The sequence below is a fragment of the Dermacentor silvarum genome, chromosome 2, assembly GCF_013339745.2.
Source record: "Dermacentor silvarum isolate Dsil-2018 chromosome 2, BIME_Dsil_1.4, whole genome shotgun sequence".
Lineage (NCBI taxonomy): Eukaryota > Metazoa > Arthropoda > Arachnida > Ixodida > Ixodidae > Dermacentor > Dermacentor silvarum.
Window position 1 is genome coordinate 222,291,266 of NC_051155.1, and position 25,313 is coordinate 222,316,578.

Consider the following 25,313-nt stretch of genomic DNA (forward strand, 5'->3'; position numbering starts at 1 on the left):
AATGGCCCCGTGTCGCAGAAAATCCGGCGTCGGTGTCCGCGGCCGAGATAATCATCCCCAACCACGCATCCCCAACCACGCATCCCCAACCACGCATCCCCAACCATTGAGGTCTATGTTTATGCCTTGCTCAGTGGTGTTGGGCTGCTGAGCACGAGGTCGTGGGATCGAATCCCGGCCACGGCGGCCGCATTTCGATGGGGGCGAAATGCGAAAACACCCGTGTACTTAGATTTAGGTGCACGTTAAAGAACCCCAGGTAGTCCAAATTTCCGGAGTCCCTCACTACGGCGTGCCTCATAATCAGAACTGGTTTTGGCACGTAAAACTCCATAATTTAACTTTAACTATGTTTATGCCACGTGCGGTATATGCGGGTTATATTGCCACACAATTCTATCACTAATGTTGATCATACGTTGTCATAATGTTGTTCATACATTCTTGACAAGGCCATTCCTCGGAATTTTTGAGAATGACAACCCACAAACAAATGTCATGAAACAAAACACCCACAGCGCAGGCATTTTATGTTTAATCTTCTCATATTGAAATATTAAAAGTGTGAAACAAAAACGCGGCAGATCCCACGCCCTGTGGGAACCGATGTTATGCGAAGCGTGAGAAGCAGTCAGGGATCTTTGAATGCTATCGCGTTCCACTTTTAAAAGCGAAGCTGAAACATCCTCCAAATTTTTTTACGATAATTTTCAAGTCGTGGCAAGTTAAAAAGAAAGGAAAGAAGGAAAAGAAAGCAGAAGCACGAAGTTTACAAATGTCTACCTGAGAACCACAAACAGATATCGCTGTTCTGTAAACTGCATCCGTGAGATCATCTAATGCGGGCAAATTTCTTAGAAGAAGAAATTAACTTTATTTAAAGAGTCGGCACTTTGCTTTTAGTGGCCTCAGGTGTCGGCTCGAAGTCCTTGGACTCGGGCGGCATCCTCGGCTTGCCGGACGGCCCAGAGCTGGTCTTCCAGCTCCGAACTTTTCAGGGCCGCCTCCCAGCGGCGGCGACGTCGACGGAGAAGGTCCCCGGTTTCGAGTCTGTAGTGTTGTGTTAGGTCTCTGAACGTGGTCAAGCGATCGCCCCACAGCCATTGTGATTGTTGTTGTTGCAGCGTGTCTGTCGTAGTGTCTCGATCCGGCAGATCCGACGCCCCGCACTCGGGGCGGAGGCGGCGGCCACGTAATCTGCCATGGCTCGGCGAGTGAGACCTCGAGCCGCGGCGTGGGCCGCCTCGTTCCCCGCGAGTGGGACGTCAGTGCGTGCCGGGGTCCAGAGGAGCAAGACCGTACAATTTTGTGAAGTCGAGTCCCCGTCCTCACAAATTTGGAGTATGCGGGCCACTTCCCGCGAGACGCGGCCGCGCGCGAAGTTTCGGACTGCCGCCTGCGATTCGCTCATCACGATCGCAGCGTTCGGCACTGTGGCGAGTGCTAAGGCTATCGCGGCTTCTTCTGCCGCCTCCCTGTGTCCCGTAGTCACTGTGGCGCTCGCGAGGCATTTGCCCGCGCTGTCTACAACCGCGATCGCGTGTACGCTTCTTCCTTCGCCATGTCGCGCGGCGTCTACGTACACCGCCTCGTTACTCTTACCAAATTTCTTTTGAAGGTCGCTAGCTCGTTTGTTGCGTCGTCCGACGTGATGCGTCGGATGCATGTTCTTGGGAAGCGGCGGGACGATCAGGTGGTCGCGGACCGAGGCCTGAACCGCCGTTTTTTCTCCATGCTGAGTGTGTTACGTGATGCCGAGCGACTCGAGGATGCGTCGACCCGTCGTTGACTTGGATAATCGTTCGTATTGCGCAACGTCGTGCGCCTCGATTAATGCATTGAGTGAGTTGTGAAGTCCGAGCTCTAGAAACTTGTCGGTGCTCGCGTTGATTGGATCGCCTACCGTCCTCTTGAAAGCCTTTCGTATCATGCAATCGATTTTGTTTTTTTTCTGACCCTATCCACTTGAGGTAGGGGGCGGTGTACGTTATGCGACTGATCGCGTACGCCTGCACGAGACGGATCGCGCAGTGTTCGCGCATACCGTTGCGTCTATTCGTGGTGCGATGCAAGAGTCGGATCGTGTCGTCTACCGAACGATGGAGTCTGCGCACTGACTCTCCGTTATATCCGTTTGCCTGCAGGTGTAATCCCAGGATTCTAATTTTGTCTACGTGTGGTATGGGAGTACCGTCTTCCGAGATAACGCGTATTTTTGAGTATTCCCGTTCCTGTTCAATTTCCTATTTGAATTTACAGACCACCTTAAACTGTTACAATGTTTACGAAGATATTGCAGAAGTCCCAGTCACAAATTAGTGGTATACTTCAAAGCAGTGTGCAATGTACCAAAGTTGACCACTTTAGTTGTCTTATTACTTTCAGATTACACAAATGAGATTTTGGCGAGTTACACAGTTATAAACTTGATATTTCTGTTTCTTGAACTTCCGCAAACTTCAAAAATGTTTATAAAATATCGATGGCTGAAATAAACACTTCGTATTCCACAGTCACTAGATTTTAACTGATTCTTTTAAATGCAGCAAGCCTCATCAAAATCGACGCTGTGGTTGCTGAGAAAAACATGTTCTCTTTTCCCAAGTATTCAGATGGAAGATTCTGAACTGAAGCTCCGAAAAAAAAAATGCAGTTTTGTTAACATTCTTGTTTTTTATTTATTTGTATACAAACGCAGAGCAATTATTCTTTACTCAATTCCACATTTCAATTCCGTATTTTCGAATATTTGTGTTCTCGAAGCGAAAGTTTCACCATTCGACCATGTCTTAGGTGCATATTCGCTGTAGCGGCGACTTCTGGCGGGGCCGGTTAGTTGCGCACGTTATTTGCTTGGAGCGATTACGCTCGATGTGAGCTCTGCGATATGCCACGAAGTGTCGTGTCTTGTAGATATTTACCAGAAAAAACAATGTGTGTCTGTTCCCGTCGTCGGTCAGTAGTAACTTCCTTGGCGCACATCGACTATCGGCCACTGTCACTGCTCTTGAAACTGTGTAGAAACCCACACCCGCCCACCAGGCGATGCAGGCTTATGCGCGTCTTGCACAAATGTTTCCCATAAACGTACAACATACCTTGCGTCATCGTTTTCTACTCCACTGCGATAATCCTAATTCGTCTGCCTCTTTCTCGCGTGAACAGCTGAAAACGCAGGAACGTTTAATGATGCAATTTATACTTACGTTTGTGTTGCCGTTGAGTCGCAGTTTCTTGTTTCTTCGATTCGTGTGTGGTTAGGAAAAAAACCCTGCCGAAAATTCGCTGATTCTTTCAGCTTTCAAGTTTGCTCCGGCGTTCTTGCGGCGCAAATGAGCGATTCAGCGAGAAGATACCATCAGTGATTATCGCCGGGGAACGTGTGGCATATCGCAGAGCTCACATCGAGCGTAATCGCTCCAAGCAAATAACGTGCGCAACTAACCGGCCCCGCCAGAAGTCGCCGCTACAGCGAATATGCAATAGGGGCCGCAATGCTTCGACCTAAAACTCTTTATCCAGTTTTCGTGTTTCTGCGAAGTGTCTGCGAATTGTGGCAACGCATTCAAACGCCACGCTCACAGTAAAGGCGCGACGTTTGACACAGAAACGACGGTGTAAAATTGCATTGACCCCGAGGTCGCTACATTGCTGGTAGTCTTGGCATTGTCACGCCTCTCTAATCCAAACGAGCAAAATTACGCGAAACACTTGAATTGCCCACTCGTGCGTGACACGGCCGTGGCCTCCAGGAGGCTAAAGGGCGACGCTGATCACGCCTTGCTTGCCTGGCGCAGATCCGTACGTGAAGATCTACCTGCTGTACAACGAGCAGCGGATCGCCAAGAAGAAGACGCACATCAAGAAGCGCACCGTGAACCCGGTGTTCAACGAGTCGTTCGTGTTCGAGGTGCCGTACAACGAGGGCCTGGACAACCTGAGCCTCGAGTTCCTCGTGCTCGACTGGGACCGGGTGACCAAGAACGAGGTGGTGGGACGCCTGCAGCTCGGCCCGCGCGGATCGCCCGCCGCGCAGCAGCACTGGCGCGAGGTGCGCAACTCGCCCAGGCGCCAGATCGCCGAGTGGCACAAGCTCAGGGAGTAGGGACGACCGCAGCCGACCGGCCCTGCGCGAGTCAGGAGGTGAGTGTCCGCCGCAGTGCATGCGCAGTCCTCCGGTCGTGCGCTTACCCATCCTTGACGTCTTTTTTTACTCTTTTTCTCCTCTTGATCAACCAATACTCGACTGGCTGATTTTGATTGATTGCCTTCCGTCAAAGGAAGGCTGAAGGGGGAGTCAATGAGTAAACGAATCAACCAATCAATCAATCAACCAATCAATGAATCAATGGATCAATAACTCACTCAATCAATCAATAAATGGATCGATTGATCAATCAGTAAGTCATTAGTGATAAGAATAAGTGGAATCGAGGGTTTCGACTTTTATTGGTTACAACTACACGATTTAACTATAACCACGCCTGTAAGATTCGTGGTTGTAATCAATCAATCAATCAATCAATCAATCAATCAATTAATCAATAAACCAGTTTTCCTTAAACGTCGCAGAATCTACGTAAGAAAGCCTTCTTTCCTCTTCTGTTTAGCCCGTCTTCTCTCATTTATAAAAGAAAATGAACATGTCTCTCGTCGCCATCGCCCGTGCTATACGAATGACGTTCCTCACTGATATGCTTTGATTATGATAGTATCTGTGTCTCCGTGCTGATGGCTGTTTCGAGATTAGCTGATCACTCCCTAGACGGGTGCAGCGTTTCTTGCATGTCTTGCATCCTTTTGCAGTGTCCTTGGGCATTTCGTACTGCGACTTTTTATTCGCCGCTTACTTCCACTACCATTTTTGTTTTTGTTACTCTTATTTGAGCCCATGCGAAGTAGCGCATTCACTTGCTTGCTGCGAATATTTCTCGGGGATTCTTTGCACTCGAGATTAAGACAGGTGAATGCTTCTCTTTCCAGGTTTAGGATGGAACAGCACGGCTCTATCTGCGGATTCAGGCATAGAAGACGCATAGAGCAACTTGAATCGGACAGAGGAATGGCGAGACACCGTTTCGCTTACTTCTGATGTTCATTGGCCTTCTGGCTCGGTCTAGAAGCTTCCCTTTCCTGAACGGAGTATTATTTTTTTGACACTTACCGATGCTGACGGGAATTTGACTTTAATGTTTTCTGATGACTCCACGAAGCTTTCTCGCGATTTAAGCGAGGCTAGATAAGCTAACATCACTTGTCGTAAACCTTTATTCGCACACCTTTGTCCTCACAAACACTTTGCGGCATGTGTTTTGTGAGTCGTAAGTGTTGCTTGCGAGATCTTTTTTTTTTTTGCGCTTATTGCGGCTTGCGTTCTTACTGACTAAGAAGTTTTTGAATGTTCTGAGACGCATCGCTGCTTATTGCGTGGTCATACGCGTTGTATACCCTGCAGTGCGGCTTCGGCCAGTATATTGAAAAGCATATGCAAATGATGCTTTGTACATACCAGTCGTTGTGCGTAGCCTAAACTGTTAGAAAGAAAAGCGTCTTTTCCCCCCCCTCTCTCGGTTGCTTCCTCATCGGCGACGTGATGTAGTTTAAACCGAGTTAAGCTTTTTCTTGCAGTTTCAGCAACGTGATGAAACCTACCTTTCTTTTATGAGATTACCTACTTTTTTTTCGCACTGACTGAAAACTTGTTTAAGCTGCTAAAACAGAGAGTGTCCTCGAATACAGTGTGCTTCTTGTTCAACAGAAAATGCAGATTTTGTTGTTAGGATCTAAGTGCACCTGTTCCACAAGGCCTCCGATAATACCTAGCTATATACTTAAGAGAGTGCTGTGTGAGTGGATACATACATGCGTGGCAACTGAGTATCATTAACAAAGGAACTGGTAATCTACGCGATTGTTCACGCACACCAGACACACGTGTCGCGATAGTTCTTAATAAAAGCTACAACTGCACACAAAGTCACAGTATTTAAATATACATGGAACATCAACATGAGCTTCGACCACGAGATAGCTTTCTTACACCATCGCCTTTTTCTTGCCACTTATATTTCAGCCGAAGCGAAGCTGTGTGTTATTATAATAGTGACGGGAGTAAAAGCGTTTTTGTGATAAGTGAGACGGACTAGGTGACTTAGGAATAAAAAAGTTAAGCGCTAACGTCCCATGCGAGGACAGCTTGCAGGTGTGCGTCGTACACTTCAAAGATGCCGAAATTTTTTTTCACCCTCAATTCAAAGCACCGCGCAACACACCAACACAAACACGCTGTTGCACTTCCATCGCAAACAAACAAACATGCACCCTACACCAGCAACGGCCGGGCATAGCAAAAACTTATTCCGATGATAACATTCACGGGCACCCAAGCAGGGCTCGCCTTTTTGTGAGTGGCCCGTAGAGGGCGCTCGCACCAAGAGAGTTTCAATGTTAAACGGTTTTCGCTTTCCTATATGAACGACATATCGTGTTGGCGTGGAATGTGCACATGCGAGTGCTTGTACGCACGCACATGTAAACGGTGTGCTACTAATCTTTGCATAAAAAAAGTTCGTGAAGCCCGTACGAAAGTTGTTTACCCCACCCTGTATATACGATGACCCACCATAGACCACGCGGTTGCGCGCCGACAGCGGCAGAGTATTTTATGTACCACGTTGACGATGACAGAGAAAGGACGTAGCTCTTTTTTTTTCTTCTTCAATGTCTATACTACTACTTCAACAACAACTACTACACAAATATTGCGAGCGTACGTATAGTCGTGTTCTGTCGAGATGCATGCGTCTGTATAATGGGGCAAAGTGAAAACGACGAAACAAAGCCTATACTTATCTCTATCCCGATGTTACGAACACATATGTCTCCGCTATTACCACCTCTGACCGAGTGAACAATCCCTCTTCCCGCCAACCTATAGCGTGTTATGCCCTTGTTATACCGTCTCCGAATGTGACCGCGTCGTGAGTTCGCGCGCCGCTACTGAACATTTTGTGTCGCTGTCATAGGACGATGCAGATTGAAACAACGTGCGCGGTTATGTGTGCGACTATATTGTTGTGCCTCGATTCACATTACCCGCCTCCCTATCTCCCCACTCACCCATTCCAACCTTGCCGTACCCTCTCCTCTCCATCCCCCCCCCCCCCTCTCGCCCCATACCATCCCTTTCCCACTTTATCGCCGATCTCGTCGCATAACCCGTATAATAGGCGTGAGGTAACATGTGTTTACTTGACGTATCGTGCTGTAAAGTAAACATATTACACCGCTGGTCGGGCGCCAAGCGTCACGGGCACATGGTTGCAAACCGAACCCATGGCCGCGGAAATGACGAGCTATTTGAAACCCGCGCAGCAACGCAAACCAGTACCCCCCCCCCCCCCCTTCCTCCCCCCCTCCCCCCCTTTTTGTGACTTTGATTGAAGTGATTCCGCAATAAACACGACTTTACCGGAAACATATGTCTCGTGCCCTTTATTTATTTTCATTTCTGTTTTTACAGTGGCAGGCTTTTCTGTCTCCGTGCGCGGGTGGTTGGGGTCAAGTTAACCTCCCCGAGACGGTATGGATATTACACCAGCAGTCGTCGCACAACTTCCTGCGGATGTCTAGGTGACTTCCTGTTCCCTGACAGAAGTCATATTACGGCGTATCGGCTGTCGAAATGCCACAGCAGGCCGAGAACAGCTCGACGCATTGCTCTACGGCGACTAGGTGTCGATATGAGTGCAGTATTCCTCGCCATTTGATGTGGGAACGGTTAATACTGTCGGCAGAAAAGACAGCGATGTTTTGATAGACGCCGCATCCTACGGGAACATTTTTGTTTTGTTTTGTTTTACAATTTATTAGATACCTCACAGAGACGCAATCGCCGTTTCGAATTGTACTATCGCTCTGCTGACTGAGTTCGATATCGAAGGAAGGAGGACTGCGGTAGAGCAAAACTATCAGGAATGACGTCGATCGAGGCGAGATACAAACATTCAGGCCTTTTCACAGAACTCTGCAATACATGCTCCAACTGTATTCAATCTGAAGTACCGGGATGATTAGTTACCGCAATCATGGAACATAGTACCAACCCTGAATGGAATATTCTTTTTTTTTTTTAGGACGCCTCATGTTTCGCAGATATTGCATCCAGGTGTCAAGAAAATTGGAGGAAAGCGTCTGCATCATGGAAAATTTTGATTTTATCTTAGCATTTTATGCTTACGTTTTTTTCTGTAGTATTTGTATGCAGCTGTGTCTACGGAATGCGTGTGCGTGTTATACGCGGAAAGACGTGGCTTAAATTTCGCAAGTGTGCATTGCGACGACGAAGACGACGACAACAGCAACGAGAACCACCACCACCACCAGAACAACAACGGCAACAAATTTCCTGCCCATGGTCATTTTCTTAAGTGATTCATAACTGACCAGGTTCAGGCATCGATTTGCGCCTCTTTCTCAGTGTACTTTTCCAACTTTATCTGCCTTGTCGATAACTCCGATCGACAAGTGGCAGAAAAAAAAAGTGTGCCGAGCGGGCACTGAACATATCGGATGTTTTCTTAAATGGGTGCGGCCCAAGTGCGCTCTATTTATCTTTAGCACAGAAAGCTAGATGGTTTGAGAATTTCACGTGACACATTATAGTCGTATGGGCTGCTGTGCCCAAGAAAACAAAACTTCATTTTCGGAATTTCTTCTTTGATCGAGACCAGACCACCATTTGGAACGCAACTTCGGTCACCCGGCCTCAGAGCAAAAGGAAGGAACGATGGAAGAAATGATAAAGTTTGATTACTTCTGAGGCGGATAACGTTGCTATGTATATGAAGTACGTAATAGCCCACGTGGCAGGTAATCGTAAGAAATATCGACACCGGTGTCGCAATGCTCGGTATTATCGCATGACAGTGCGACGGAATTAGTGTCGTGATTTCGGGAAGTATCGCCGATGGAAAATCTTCCAGTTTCAACATCATACGGTGTGTTACTTTTCCATCTGAACAGCCGCCTGCAGCCTCCGTCGCGCGAGGTCGGGAAACCGCAGTAAGTAAACCATGAGGTATCGCATCATCTTTAGAACGTGCAAAGCCGCTAACATACTGCAGCACACACTTTACGCTGATCTTTTTATAGCAGGTAAAACGTTGGATGTTGTTTGTATACAACCTGCTACGTGTAGACTTCTATAATAAGAGGCCATTACCATCTTTGAGCTGGTCCTCTGCGCTTCACTGATGAAGCGCAGATGCGACAAGAGGAGCAGTGAACGGCGATCTTTATTAGTCACGGTATAGTGGTTTACTAATTAGAAAATACAAAGTGATATGATCATGGGAAGGTAGCGGAACGCACTAGCCGTAATAGCTAGTGCATCCGCATGGTGAAGTGTACACATGCCGATACGATACACAAACATGTAGTACGAAGAACGTAGTCGTCACAAAGAAGCGCTCCAGATCGTGCGCATGCCTTCCACATGCGGCATGTGCGAAGCGTCTACGCACAAGAACGAAAGCTTCTGTTCCTACGTGTGGCCGGTTCGCGAGCACCACAAGAATTCCGGTGACATTTTAAAGCGATAGCAATAAGGGCGCCATGACGCAGAAAATCTGGCGTCGGCGTTAGCGTCGGCGTCGGCGTCGGCGTGGGCGCGCTGGCGTCGGTGGCTGAGGAAATCATCCCAAACCAGCCCGACCGCGCAGGCCCTCCGCGTGGCGCAAGTCGTTAGTGAACAAAAATTGAATTGTTAAAATCGTAAAGTATGTAAAGTACGACTTAACCACAGCGTACAGACATGATAGCGTCGGATTGTAATTTGAATAGTCGAGAAAACATAATTCTGTTACAAGGAAACTCAAACACAAACCCCTTTTCCAGCATTTCTACCATAACAGCGGCGCGCTCGGGTTGGTTACTTGCAAAAACCCCATCCAGATGGGGCTCGCCTCCTCGGCAGCGTAAAACGGCAGCGGCGCGCAGAGGCGAAGATGGAGAAAAAAGAAAGCTGCAGTTGCCGGGAAGCCTGACAAGCATTCAGGGATCTTTGAATGCTATCGCGTTCCACTCTTAAAGGCTAAGCCTTAAGCGTCTTCCAAATTTTTTGTATCCGTTCCGATTACTGCATGTATGTCTGGGATGAAGCTTGGGAAATTCTGTCAACGGTGTCCGAGACTGTTGTCTGCACTGCAGGCGACGCATTACGTGAGTTTTATGACTTTGACCACGACCACCCTGCGGGAACGTGTGTGTTTTCATTGAGCTACCATCCCCTGACCTACGCCGCGTCTGTACGAGGCCTTTGCAGGCAGCACCGAGCATTTGGTCATTTGGTCTCGTCATTGCACCCGGTGTGCAATGTTAGGGGATGAGCTACAGTTTTGTTCTTTGTCAATGTAGCCACGCTGCACATTTACCAGACTGTCTCGGAAACTTGTGCTGCGTTTGCATTACGACACCTAGGGTTATCAACGAGAAGTTATCAGCGGTCGTGGGGAAAACTCTGATTGCCCGTATTGCGCTCAATGAGGGTGCACGCGCGCATCGCTTTAGCTCGGCGGCTGCAGCATTCTGATGCAGACCGAGATGTCGCATTTTATTTTCGCGGTTATCGGGCGAGATGTGTTCATATTTACCTGTGCGCACGTGACACCGTGCTTGTTTATTACAGCGAAAGCTGTATATGGCTAGGCGAAACGAAAAACCTTTCGTCCCATGTTTCTCTAAACGTCTCCATTGGCTGCGCCGTCGGTTACGTCGTTCTCTACGTCGCACCCAAGCGCGCGCGCCATTGGCAGCGCCGTTAGTGACGTCGTTCTCTGCGTCGTACCTGCTCTGCCCGCAACGCCGGCTCCTCGGCTCGTCGTTGTCGCATGCGTTCGATATCTCCAGTTAGCTCGGCGTCGAGGTTAGCAACGTCCGCCCGCCATTGGCGCTTGCGTTCCACTTCGCGATTTCAACATGGACGTTTCGTCGCAGCCGAAGCCAAAGTGCCGCTCGAGAAACTCCCGCCGAAAGCGGGCGTTGGACCCGGTGAACGCGTTCCTGCCATTGTCACGTTGACGTTGCTATGCCCGCAACGCTTCCTCCTCGGCTCGCCGTTGTCGCATGCGTTCGATATCTCGAGTTAGCTCGGCGTCGTGGTTAACAGCATGCACCCGCCATTGGCGCTTGCGTTCCACTAGAAACACAAACATGTAACCAATAATTGAGAAACGCTTCAATACAGCGTCGGGATTAACTCACTGCTAAACACCGGGGCCGCACGTTTCAGCTTCGCTGGTTAACCATCTGTACGGAGTGCTTGGGCGGTTTTTTTTTTTTAGTTAGTAAGCGAATATTTACAAATTTATACGGCCGATAAAACTACTACCCTTCCTTGGTATAGCTGTCTACTAATTTGCTATCGCAATCGATGCTTCGCCTTTCGGGCGGAACTGAGAGTTTTTTTGTTGAAGTAAACGCACATCGATGAATCAAAGAAGGTGCTATTGGACGTCCTATAGATGCAAGAGAATTCGATTAGACTTTGCAAGTGACTTTTTAGAACTTTGCGTGTTTCTGCTCGTGTGGTGTTCTCGACGTGCGTTTCATCGCGTTCCCCCTTGCATCTTACGAACACGCCATGTCTCTGGCAAACGTCATCCCTATATGCACTGAGATGGCGGCTAACGCAATCCAGCCATGGCAGCAATCTGAACAGCGTTCGAAAACATCACACCACCACGCACTCTTACAGGATCCTCAAAAGGACTCTCGCTCGTGATTGAAGTGACATGGGGACGGGATCAAAGTGTTCCTTGCATTTTCTTTTGACAACACAAGGGGACCTCTTCAGAGCCAGGAACGTCAGTCACGTGCACACCCGATCCAGTGGCACGCATCTGATTACTGCTTTTCTGCTATCACCAACGTGCTCTTGGGGCGGCAGAGAAGCAGATAGGACAGTGCCTACGAGTTAAAAAGAAGTATACGACTCAGCTTTTTTTGATAGATTGTGTTTTAATTCTTGCATTTATAATTAGTCACTATGTTAAGGAAATTTCTGCTGGCCGATAAGCTTTCTTGACCGTCGATGGCGACGTAGTAGTTTGGTTCACTCTTTTAGCAGTTGCCATTCTCCGCGCTCACAGACACCAGTTCTCTCGAGCGTTATTGTATTCCTGTACACTACTCTATGAATTTAACGTTTTCGTATCCACGTTCATAATTTTTATGTAGTTATATTACCCTGCCTTTCTTGCCCTACGTTCGGTTGCCGATTCGCGGCTGAGGGTAAAGTAACTTCTAAACTCGGTCGTATCTCGACACATTTCATGCCTCCTTGTGCACCTCCTTCCTTATATTTAAGCATCATTTTCGAACATCATCATTTCGAAAAGCTTCTGGATGATGTTGGGGCTCCGGCGACTGGTACCATGGTTTCTGCATGTCCGGTTCCCCCGCGTCAGCGCTTCGACTCAAATGACGAAAAGCAGTGAATACCCCTTTGCTGTACCTCCGCCCGGTCTTTCTCATCTTCTCACCAGGACTCATAGCCGCGCAAGCGAAACAAAAAAATGTAGTCATTTCTTGAGACTTGCCTCCGTGCCAGGCGAGCGAAGATTGCAGGCTGTTCGGTGCGCTCAGTCTCGATGTCATGCTAATCTCATTTTCATACTATTGCGACAAGCTGGTACTCTTTAATCCAAGCATTGCATTGATTCTGCAGCGGTGTATAATAAGTACTTACGCGCACGCTTAATATAAAACGTCTGTTCTCTTGAATTACTAATGGAAACCGCGCTCTATTATGACTAGTAAACTTCGATTAAAGAGAAGTTATACTTGCATCTACATTGCTGCGTAAGTAAGCCTTAGCTGTGTACTTGTTTCTATTGTATTAAAGATGTGACAATGTCAGCAGCCCTGCTGCAAGTGAAGGAGTCGTCATGCGTTGTTTCATCCTGCAATATTGCATCGTGTTGCAGCAGTGATGGGCGGTAATTTTTTTTCTTTTATGCCAGTTATTTTTCTCGGCCTACGCGTGCACATACCTCGGAACGTTACACAACACCTTTAACGAGGCAGCAGTATAAAACGTGAGAAAAAAGAAGGCAGCTCTGTAATTTGCAGTTCATGTATGTCATATGCGCATTCCGTGGGCTGCAACGGTAAATGCTTATAAGTACTGAGCCGTGAAAATTGGGCAGGTGTAATGAAAGCGTTTCTTTCTTGCTTTACTCCATTCCTTTCTTCCCATCCGCCGTTCACGGCCGGACGATCCCGGCGATACCCTAAGCAGGGCGCCGCGCCCAGCACGGACGAAACAGGAAAAGTAATAGCCTGAGAACAGAATCGCATTCTGCGGGTCTTGCTTTATACAACTCTCTTTTGAGCGGAGTAGCACAACTGTAGAACTCCCAAACGACACTGCATGATGTCTACCACAGACCCTGTTAAAACGTGTCCAGATCGATTTTCAGCGATGCGCAACTTCCGAAAATGTAGCGCCGAGCATGCTGTATACCTTGCTTTGCAGGCATTAAGTTATGATTGCCCATGTTTTCGTGTGTTACGACGACGGCAGTGTGTCTTTCTTGTGTTTTCTTTCTTTGTTTTTATTGTGTGTGTTTTCCTTTGGATTTCTTTTCCTTCCTTGTCTTAAGTTATTCAAGTGACGCCGTTGCATAAAACGTTCTTCTTTCGCGGATCGGTGCCCTTCTGCAAACATCGTGACTTGGGCGATCAACGAGTGTTGCGCGTGAAAGCTGCAACGGCCAGGCTCTCTCAGGCACGTTGTGGCGCTGAGCTCCGAAGCAATAAATTACGCAGCGTGAGCCTCCCTGACGTCAAGTCGCCTTATCTGTGTAACAGTAGCTCTCGGGCTCGACCCCTTCAAAACGCCCGGAAGCTTGACCTCCGGGGCCCGAACCGCTCCCTTGACACCACGACGCCCCGAGGCTATATTGTGTCACTGTGTTGATTCAACCACGTGCTTCTTTGACCGGCCGCGACCTAGTTACTCGACACTGCGCTTTTCACGCAACTGGATCCTCAGCGGTGCATTAAAACGCTTGAGACGTAAGTCTCACTGACACCAATAGAGATTTGAGGACGTTGCCACGCAGTTTCCTGGGGGCAGCCACGCAGTCATAGGATTTGAAAGATTGTTATGTCTCGTCTGATATGGCAGAGTATTTATGTTAACGATGAGCACGCCTAGTAAAATGGTGAGATTTGCAGATGTTAAAGTACGTACTGGCTTCTGTAGGGAAACTTTGGTGATTAAACAGAGAAGTCTTGAAACAGCGAGCTTCAGTTCGGTCCAATAACCATTTTGAGCGTCTTGCGCACATCGCCGAAATAATACTCGGACGTCTTCCCTATTGTGTGTGTATATAGCCCGAGTCCTATAAATTTTGAAAGCTTACTTTCTGGAGGATAATGGAAGTTTTGTTTCACTTGACCTAACTTTCGGTGAAAACGACGCGTTCAGCAATTGCATCAGGTGTGCCATTTCCTTTTTCTTTTTGCGAATCATTCAGAGTTGCTTCAACCTTCTAGCAGGTATCCCTCTACCAAGATTTCTTTATCCCGAGCGTAATGACAACGTGACACCATTGACAGCTACGCTCTTATTCGTTGGCAGACAGTTTTATTACTTGGAGTTCCAAAGAATTGGTTTCAGCAAAAATAGGGACTTCAAGCACCAGCAGCAACAACAACACTTTGATACAATAATACATGAGCATAACCAACGACGGCTCATTCATCGGTTTGTCATCCAGAAAAAAAAAGAAGCACACTATAAATTCAAAGTATAGCACAGGCTGCACATATCGACAGGCTCGACAAAACCCGCGATGCTTGCGGCCAAACCAAGTGAAACGCTTTATGACGAAGTTAAATCGTCGGCAACAAAGACGCGAACGCACGCGGAAAGTCTTTCGGGTCTCGTCGCTCTGCACTTAGCGCTGTCTCACTCTTGGTAGACACGAATAAATCAGCCCAAAGCTCTTGTTTAACGACACTATAAGCCTTCGTGATGACGACACTAAGACACAAGCATCATCGCACACACAATACATGCTTCATAACACTCACACCCACACTTAAGTCAAGAGCCATACACAAAAACGTGTTCATGCATAAGATCGCCTCGCGAGGCCCGCCTCGACAGCCAAGTACACGAGAGTCAAGACGCCAGCGAACGATGCGTCGACCTTGCGCACGGAAAGCTTTCCTAAACCGGCTTCGGATGTTTACATGCTGGCGCTCTTGCGGTCCCCCACTTCGTTTCCGCAGTCGCAACTCAAGAAACAACGCCAGGTGGAACGCACTTGCAGTCTACGCTCTCTTCAGCCTTCCAAGTGAACACTACGCACTTTGTGCAACCGGCGTCGTCCAAATGAAGCACAGGACAGCCGTTCATGTAGGGTACGCGCATTTAACATTGTGCCCGGCGTTTCACGCTTCGTTTTTATGTACTAATTCCGGTCACAGTAAATAGTACCTGATCTCGCTGTCCAAGTCTGTTTCATTCGGACGACATTCATTATCACCTACTTCTCAGCGAAATCATTTGGCACTTATTCTCTTAACAGCGCGGTTTATCATAACCTTGAAAGAGCCAGCGCTCACATGCCATTTTTCTCTTTCTTTGACAACAAACAGTATTCATGTATATCAGTGACTCTTCATTGTTGCGCAATATAGCTCGGACTGCACTGCCTAGTAATCTCACTGTCGATAGAGCTTTCAACAGACTGTTGCCTAGGTTAGGCAACTACGACAAAACATGTTTTCTGTGACTTTAATAACGAAACTATTGCAGATTATTGAGAGACTGTAGTATACTTGAGCATGATCCTTTCTCACTTATCTCCCCTATAACAAAATTATCTATTGCCTAAACTTTCATTGCTCTCGCACAAATATTAATTTACAAAACTCAGAGATCTTCAAACGATACAAGTTTATTAGCATTATTATTGCGCTTTACAAAGGGAACTTTCCGATTTATTCGCATTTTGGGCAACTATTTCTTCTGCTTACATGTGGAAACCAACCTGACACGGTCATTAATATAGGAAGCACAGACCCAAGGTACAGCGGTACCTAGGCCTGCACGTCTTATGCCATTTGCTTTCGCAAATTTATACGTAATTTCAGCTAGGTTCACGTTTATAATTTTCTATTGATATTGCAGCGTACAGAATTTAAATTGCTCTAAATCGGCTTTTCCATCAGAATTGTTGGTCAGAGCGGCATCAGCATCCTTTTTGGTACAATTTTACTCCTATATATAGCGTCAGTGAGCAAACTTTAATTTTGAGCAGGACCTCGCTTATTCATAATATTGCTGAATTTACGTTCGTCTTCCGCGGTGTTCTGTTAAGTTCGAAAAATGCAGTCGTGGTTGTTGTTCTGTCTACGCTTGCTATGTACACTGGTAGCATTACTTTGTCCAGCGTTCGAGCTCTGCTTGACAACTGCCAAGTTGAAGTAGCCACGAAAGCTCTCAACATACTCCTGCAGAACCTTCGTCTCTCTTCAGCATAAGTTATCCTGTTCAACTCTCCAGGGGAGTCCACTCACTCTGCAACAAAGTGCATGTAAAATGTACCTATCTCGCGTGTCATGAAAAAAAAAAAAGAAAAAAGAAAACGCAATACTCACTGAGAAGCGAAATGCCCTGAACTGACTTATTACAAATACAAATAGGCATCGACATTTCGTACCTATAAAGCTGACGCGTGATTTGTCAAGCGCTGTAGTTCAGAAACCCTATCCGCAGACATCGCCGGTGTGCACCAGTCCTCCAGCGGAACCTTACTTTCGCTGTGTTTTTCCCAGTCGGACTGGAAAAACAGTCTTTAAAAAACAAGTATATAGGCACACATAGCATATAAAGAAGGGTGAACCAGGGTAAAGGTGCCTCAGACAGGCTGGTCAATATTTCGCTAGGTGAACCCCATCTTTGTCGAACGCAGCCTTGTTATCGTTGACGTGTTATATGTTGTTAGTGGAGTCACGTCAGGTCGTGTCACTGGAGGCCGCCCCAATCTGCAAATCAAAGTTCTCGGAAAAAAGAAAGTTGTCGGCGTATTGCAGAACTGAATGATGTCACGTGACATCACGGGCACCTCACTACGCTGATCAGATAAAACTTACTCCAAAGATGACAAGGCCACCTTTCAAAAAACACACCAGTCGAAACGTCGGCCAACATGTCTGCAGCGCTTTACCTGATTTATTCCATTTATTACGAAACCATTTCTACCTTCCGGCTCCTAGCTTTTTTGTTTAGAAGCATCCGTAGTAGTCTCGTATTGCGTAGGGTTCGAAACACTCAAAATACACCCTGAAAAAGACCTTGCGACATGCGTGACACCAGCAGTCATGACGACCCTTCTGGTGTAACTGAAATGCCGCGCGCTCGCGCGCCTCGCGCGTCTTCTGACTTTCCCGTGCCACCATCAGTCCACGGGAACATGCAGCTCTTGATGACAGGGCCGCCAGGGCTCGTTCGGAAGGATAGCTCGTGAGTATGGGTACAAAAGAGTGGCGAACGGCTTGCGTTGTGTTTAGAGGGGACGAACACCACCATCGAAGCGACACCTGTTGGTCCACGGGGGCCAACAAAGACGTAACGCTAGCCGTTCGGCGCCGCTTCGGCGGTACTGTAGATAGTGGGGGCACGCACGAGGTCTCACAGCTTCTGCGGCTGGGACGGTTCGAGCTCGACCACCAGCCTCTCGCCGTCGACCTTGTACAGGGTCTCCACCAGATCGTCCTTGACCTCCCTGCCGTCTGCTGCGAGAAAATTGAAAGAACGAGGTTCGTTCAAACACGAGTTCTGGTGCAGTACCTGGTCTTCGCCATCATCTCCTATAGTAAGCATAAGGCCACCAACCAGGTATTAGAACGACGATGATCTATGATGGGGGTGATAAATAGGTGAGTTGTAACAAGAATGGCAGAGTGTAAAGAAAAAAAAAATGCGCCTCCATTCTACTCTGTGAAAGTGAATGTACAGCGAAGCTGTTGCCGACGTTAGACAAGTACCACCACCCCAACTGACAATAGACGACGTTAGACAAGCACCACCACCACAAGCGACGTTAGACAACCACAAAATGCTGATGTAATACTTTTATTTGGACAATGCTCGCCAGAACGTCGATTACGGTCACAGCACACGCTGTGCGACAGGTGCAACTGGCAGAGCGCTCACGCATCAAGGACAGATACATAGTGTGCACACGTAGGTAACGCGCGCACGCACGTGTGTGGAACTTCAGCATAAATCCTCATTCTCCTAGTCCCTCCGCCAAGCGCAATTGCCTTATTGAACTAATTGAATTTCAAAGTGAACTGCGTCAGAAAATTCGCAAAGTACGACTTACACACAACCTGCATACGACATGATAGCTTCGGATTATAATTAGAATATACGAGAAAACTTAATTATGTTACGCGGAAACTCAAGCACAAAGCTCTTTTCCAGCTGCCGTTTGAGGTATGTCTGAGTGGCCGCGACCGCTAGGTGGCGGTACTGTTTTTGGGTGAGCACGAGCTGCCGAAAAATTCCGACAACTAGAGGCCTAACACCGTCACTGTAAAAGAAATCATTTAACGTCTGAACAGGCCTGCATCATCATCAGGCCTGCACAGGCAGAACAGGCCAGCACTTTACCAATACGTTAATTTTTGTGCGGTGAGGCGACGTCCGTCACAATGGCTTGCTCACTATAGCGACGGGAGTTTGTTGACCTCGGATTAATGAACTTGTAGCAGCATAACCATCGACTTCACGCCGTCTGAAAAGACAACGATGAAAACGAAGAGCTCTGAGCAAGGCTCGAGTACCGGCCTCACTATTCATTTCACTGAAATTGATACTCCAGATCCTTTATTAATGCGGTATTTAATCTCTCCTTCATCATTACCTCACCGATAATTTTGTTTAGGGCTAGTCTGACTGCTCAATCGCGTACTATTCTTAATTTTTCTGGCTTTCCTTTTGTTGCATTTTTTTTCGTTTTTACTAATAGAATAAATATTCCTCTTACGCTATTCTTGGCCTATCCACCTTAGAGGGTACGCGCCCTAAATGAAGATGATCATCACGTCATCATCATCATCATGCCCTCCGCTTCAAGGCTCACCGCGGCCTATCCTGGTCAGACGCTTCTAATAAACGACGTCTGCACACGCTTAGAAATAAACGAATAGCATTCCTTTCAAACTTGTCTGTTACGCGACGTGAAAATAACCGTGACGAGAAGTGTGCCAGCGAACAAGTTTATTTCGCCGTGTATGCTTCCGCTGGCTTAGCCAATCGACGCGCGCTTGAACGGCTTGGGAAGAAATACGGACCAAGCCGTCGCCGGTGTGATCTCAGAGTTGTATATGTACCCTGAAGTTGATGCGTGACAGCCGACCGGACTCGTAATGCTGAAAGGAGTCCTCACTGCACATGTGCATGCAAGTTATCAAGTTCGTCCCCATCGTCATTTTCCTCGCTTCGTCCTTTTACTCCCCTTCCTCAATGCTGAGTAGCTAGCGAGAGCTGTATTATTCGTACCTGCCCGTGAGCCCTTTTTCCTCGCAACAAACCTCTCCATCGTCGTTCCGCGCTTGAGCTTCAATTTCAGCCGGTGCTTGGACGTTTAGACGATTGCTCCCTTGAGTGCGCTGTCGAGACTAACAGTCCTTTCACAACAACACCATGCCAGCCAACATGAGTAGAGGGCCTTAGCTGCACATACTGCTTCGAAGATTGATTAGGGAGTTTTTAGTTTATTTTTTCATTCGTACTACTTCAATTTGAGGTGAGCAGGTCCTATGCCTCTTGGACCGGTGGGCCTTTCTTGGCTGCCTGCATAAACTCGCAATTCAATTATCGTGCCGTAAACCCCGTCCAGTTAAGCCATCGCTGAAGCGGCCGCAGTGTCCTTTGCCTCAACTGCTTTCGCCCACTCCGTAGAAATCGCACATATATAATGATATATTTGGGCCCTTAAAGATGATACAACTATAGTATTATCAAATTTAGCTTGAACACACCCTCAAGAGTCACTGAAAGAACACTAAGTAAATTTTGATGTCATATAACGGCCTTAGAAATCTCTTTGCCTTTCTTTGGGAGAAAAAAAAAAGTTGATTAGCGGAGAAACTGAACTTCAATCACTCTACTTCTAAATTTAGCGCGATACAGTTGCACGAATGACGCTAGTGTGAAGTCAATGATTACATTGTATTTTCATTTAATTGGGCCAATATTATGCATTGAAAGTTCTAGAAAGTTGCCAGGTTTAGCCAGCCAGCCAATGACGAACAGACCTTACGAATCTGGGACCAAATTGCGAAACTTATCGTTCATGAGGACTGTTAGACATTGGCCGGGCACCTTCTCTAAGAATACGTTCACTATCGCGATTCGTCGGTGCCATTTATTACGAACTGTTCTATCATGCGAACTTTAGTACGAATGCTTTATGGGTACGGGCCCCGTTAACATGGGTAAATTTTGTCACCGTTAGCATCTGTGTGAAGTCCACTGTGGGACGACAACCTTGCCCAGCTATCTTCTTCAATTAGCCGTTTGTGCATCAGCCGAATCTATCTTGTACGCATAAAAATTAAATTTAACAATTTCCCAATACTCGTTCATAAACCTCTACAGCCATCGAATGTGTTTTGCTTTCCATGGTATCTGTTCTTTTCTTCTATTAGACAATCGGTTATTCGCGCATTTCATAACCTGCCCAAACGCACTTCATCTTAATGTTAAAAAGAATTTCTACCCGCGTTTCTTCTACCTGCCGCAGTCTTCCTAACTCCTAATGTAATGCCCATTATTTCCCGTTATATCACTCGATGCTTCGTTCTTAGTTTAAGATTGTTATTCTATAAATTTCAACCTTGCAGCTTAGTACCGTCAGAACGCGGTAGTTACATATTTTAACGGGATAGCGTTAAGGGCCCTGTGTCGCAGAAAATCCGGCGTCGGCAACCGGCGTGTGATGCGGGTGGCGGAGAAAATCAACCAACCCGACCGCGCAGGCCCTCCACGTGGTGCAAAGTTTTGGTGAACAAAAATTGAATTTCTCACAGTGAAATTCGTCAGGAAAATGGTATAGTACGACTTCACCATTCGGCGTCGGATTCGCCGCCGGATTGTTTACCAATCGGCGTCGGATTGTAATTTGAATATACGAGAAAACCTAATTCTGCTACGAGAAAACTTCACCACAAACCCCCTTTCCAGCATTTATACCAGACCTACAGCCACGCGTTGCGATGCGAACGGGTCCCGATAACGCTGTCGCGTTCTACTCTTAAAGGCGAAGCTTAAGCGTCCTCCAATTTTTTCCCTTCCGCGATTATCGGCATAGCTGCCGCCTGCGACCTACATGTGGGTGTCTGCCAAATGGACTCCAACCCATTTTTATTTTTTTGTATGCTTCCTTCTCGGGATCAGGGCCCTCTGCGACTATCTGGCCTATAAATAAATGGGCTCCTTCGCTGCTTCAAAACAAATGAATGAGGGTAGCTTTCTTATTGTAGCTTAGTACGATAAGGAAGCCTTTTTTCCCACTTCAGTGAGTGTCGCAAGCAGAAAGAAAACGCTAGTGGCGTCTCTCTTAGCTGAACAAATATGCATATGCCAGGAGGCGCCCCTCGTGAAACGTAACGCGTCCTCCGCCTGTCTGTTGTTATCGGCCAGAGCTGGGACACAAACAGCACTGGAGACAATGGGATGCGTGTCGGGGCCGCCTTGCATGACGCGTGGCAGACGCGGTAGTAGATCGCTGAGCTCTCAAGCGCTTCATGCGTAGCTACTGAATAACACGAAAGATGCTCGCGGCCTAACGCTGCTCTCGCAAAATGTTTAGTTTTGTTTGTAACAAGCGTTCCTGTCGAGGCGTAGTTAGCTGCGGAGGCTGTTCTATTTTCCTTTTTGTTTCATGCTTTTCCGCGTCACGCAACACGTGAGTGTTGATGCTAGAGATGTCGTTTCTTAAAGACGATAGTCTTTCTTGGGAAACTTAAACGCTGAAAATTTGGTCTGTCTGTCTGTCTGTCTGTCACCCGATTCAGCCACCCGGCCAAAGTTGGACCACTTGCTTACCGCCCACACTACTTAAACTGGTACGGCTGTTCATACTTGTGAACGTTATCGATCACAAAGTAAATATTACGCATATCTGAGGCGCAACATCACTAGGTAAGTATTAGGAGGTGTGTTCCTTTAATAGAAAATACATAGATACGTAACTCTAAAGACCCTAGTTTCTTAAGCTGCGCTGAAAATGCCATGCTATGCGCGCCTACGAACGACGTTCCCCGACTGCGCGCCGACGAGCGCCTTTTGCCATGGAGTAAGGAAACCCTCTGCACAAGCTCATGTTTCCCGATGTATTGCCAGATGGCGTCCATGTCTCACGCAGCGCCTCCTCAATTTTATCAGTGCCAGCCAGATGCGGCCGATTCAACATAAAGGAAGCGCTGTCTGAGGCAGGGCAAAACATAAATGGCCGCTTGATGAAATAATGCGGTAAAATGAAATCTGTTCAAACAAACCTTCATGCCAGGACGGAAATGGTACGAGAACAGCATCACGGGTGGCCGCGGATCAGACCAGCACTCATGTAATACGGCCGGCAGAAGACTATTGTCTTTCGACGACATTTGCAGCGAAGCAAGCAGATACGCGGCAAATTTTTTTTCTTCTTTTTGTTTTTCTTTTTTTTTTTTCGTCGCCTTCCGAATTGAACAGTTTTCCCGTGGCCGACTATTATGGCTGCCAGCCAAAATACTGTTTAATAACACCGGTTGCGAAACTACTTCTATATCCGGCCATCTGGCATTACCGGTTTTGTGAAGCAAACAGGCATCCCACTCTGGCACACGCACACATAGCCAGCCTTTATGACCCAGAATGAATTTGCCGCTGTCGCGAATAGGCACCGTTTAATGGTGGCAATTTGTTCGTGCTTCACAAACTTGCTTGTATACAGTTTTTATTTATTGACTAAATTTAATAAACAGAGAGATGCTCGCAAACGCTGTCCGAGGACGCTTGCAGCGCCTTTCACAAGTCTTGGAAAGGACAAACAAGAGTTGGCGCATGGTGCAAAACAGCAAATAACCGTGCAGGTTAGTTTGGCAAGCTATAGCACGCTACGTGCACGAGGCAAATGCAAAGCGCATGCGGTTTAGTGTTGCCGGGAAACGGTCAGCAGGCAAAATCACACTCGTGCGCAGAAAGTGCTTGCGCATCAGTACCTTCGGCGTACATAACTTACATGACCGACTCGGCCTAAATTATACGAGGTCTGGCTGCGCGCTGTGTAGCACGAGCTCTCGGCGTGTCGACGCAATACTCGCAAGGTTCGAGCCAACGGTGGTATAGGTCCTCTGCGGTAGGTTGCTTTATATGTTGGTAGCTTTTAACGCAAATGTGAATGCGAAAACAACGCGACCCGGCGGAATTAGAACAGCATCAATTTCCCCGCGCTCTTGTGTCGTGGCACCAGTGGTGCGTGAGGTCACAAACAAAAATGCTTCTCGCGCAAGCAAGACCATAAGAAAGAAAATAAGGCCGGACAGTACGACGACGCCATGCTTGAAATCACCGATATGAAAGAAAATTGTGCTAATGGAAACTAAAAAATAAATAAAGATAAATAAATAAAAGCGGATATAATGGGCATAACAAGACGAAGGAGAATGAGCGCACTTTTTCTTGGTTTTGTGCTGTGTGCTTCCATTTAGCAGGGATGCGAACCGGGAACCAGGCCAGCGAAGCTCGTGAAGGCAGGTTAGCAGGCGTGTGGCGGTCACACTGTGCTTGTATTTGTAATGTATGTCATACTTACGGCTGCCCACCACCCTAGAAGTGGACACCTTGCGCATGGGGCAACAGTCCATGGGCCTCGATCTTCCGGTCGTTGACTCCCCGTTAGCTACAAAGAGATATGTGACATTGTCCAGTTCTAAGGTAATCGAGGCAGACCATTTCTGTGGTCCAACTGTTCCCCAGTGCTTCTCGCGTGACCTCTGGCCGCCTTTGACCCCATCAAGGACTCAATAAAAGTTCTCTCTCGTGCGCGCGTGACAGAACAGAGGACGAGCTCAGTTTTCAAAAAGGCTAGCATTTATTTCTGTGTGTTCCCTTTCAACGACGCTCGAACATGTTTCTGGTGGCAATAAAACAAATTGAATCCATACAAGGCCCTTTTTTGTTTCTCTAGAAGACTTCCAAGCAGAGAGGACATCTAACCGTCGTGGCCAATTCGAATCGTTGCAGCAATACGCGTTTGAGCAAACTCATGGAGTTTGGGAAACTACGTGCAACTCCAGGGCTGTTCCCTGACGCCGTCAGAAGAATCGGTGAATGAACATGTCTAGCATATTGTTGCAAGTATGTGAATGCAGCAACTCATAGCCGGCCTTCTTCATGTGCAGTGCACCGAACAGGTTCATAAAAGATGGCAAGAGTTTTGCGGTGGCATATGAGTAACATGGCACCTTTTAGCTTCTTCGGCCTCGTAAATGTGTTGCTGCGTTCCTGTTATTTCATTCGCTATGTGCACATTTTGACAGTGCGCAAGTTTCCTAGGGCTCTTGGGAAGGCTGAAATTCACAATCAGGCGTTCCCTGCTGCTTCGACGTTTTTGGTGAAAATGAAGCAATTACATGTTTAGGTTTGTTCATTTGTTTGAATTAAAGCTGTTACAGTGCGACTTCTGCATGCAAAGATGAAAGCAAAGTCGCAACTATGAGCAGACGGCTCTCTCCAGAAGTGCGGTCTATTCGCAGTGCAGTGACGCTGCACTGCGAATTTTTTATTTTTTTTCTCTGTAGGGCATATGTGCTATCGACCAAAAAAGTTTACGGACAACGGGATCTCAGAAAACGCTAAATATCCGAGCGTCCTTTAAAAGTAGCCAATAAAACCGTACATCACAATGCTGCGCGCATATACCAGTAGAGGCTGGATATGGGAATACCAGGCTGAGTTGTGAGGCTGCGGAGATATTCAGCATTTTGTCAGATTCATTGGTCCATAAACTTTTTTGGTGGATAGCGCAATGTGCATTTACAAGGCCACTGAGCATCAGATTTTGCAATGAAGCAGTATGCTTGGTGCATCCGTGTTTTCTCGCAGTAATGGAGCGTACCAACGTAATCAAATGCGACTGCGTGACAACCTTATGAATGTACATCTCACATCGTAAAAAAGAGCTGAGAATTGGTCAAGGTGGTTAAGATTCGTGATTGGGGCCAGCGCAAGGGCAGCG

General features: G+C 47.2%; 2 protein-coding genes across 5 annotated transcripts in view; one reads left to right on the top strand and one right to left on the bottom strand.

Moving 5' to 3' along the window:
- LOC119442708 (synaptotagmin-4) overlaps positions 1 to 7,467 on the top strand; it is a 29,522-nt gene extending 22,055 nt beyond the window's left edge. Inside the window, exons 7-8 of the mRNA XM_037707677.2 lie at positions 3,798 to 4,143; positions 4,984 to 7,467. Coding sequence (XP_037563605.1) covers positions 3,798 to 4,105 — 308 coding nt within the window. The 3' untranslated portion in view covers positions 4,106 to 4,143; positions 4,984 to 7,467. The remainder of the gene's footprint in view (positions 1 to 3,797; positions 4,144 to 4,983) is intronic.
- Positions 7,468 to 17,222: 9,755 nt separating this feature from the next.
- The window catches only part of LOC119442709 (aquaporin-9-like), a 59,611-nt gene continuing 51,520 nt past the window's right edge, over positions 17,223 to 25,313 (bottom strand). For 2 of the 4 annotated variants that reach the window (XM_037707679.2, XM_037707680.2), the window contains one exon: positions 17,223 to 17,814. Coding sequence is in view for 3 of the 4 variants with exons in the window: in XM_037707680.2 (XP_037563608.1) it covers positions 17,711 to 17,814 (104 nt within the window). In the remaining variant the exon portion in view is untranslated. Of the gene's footprint in view, positions 17,815 to 23,888; positions 23,976 to 25,313 lie in introns of all 4 variants that reach the window. The other 2 variants (XM_037707678.2, XM_049662331.1) reach the window with 2 other exon arrangements.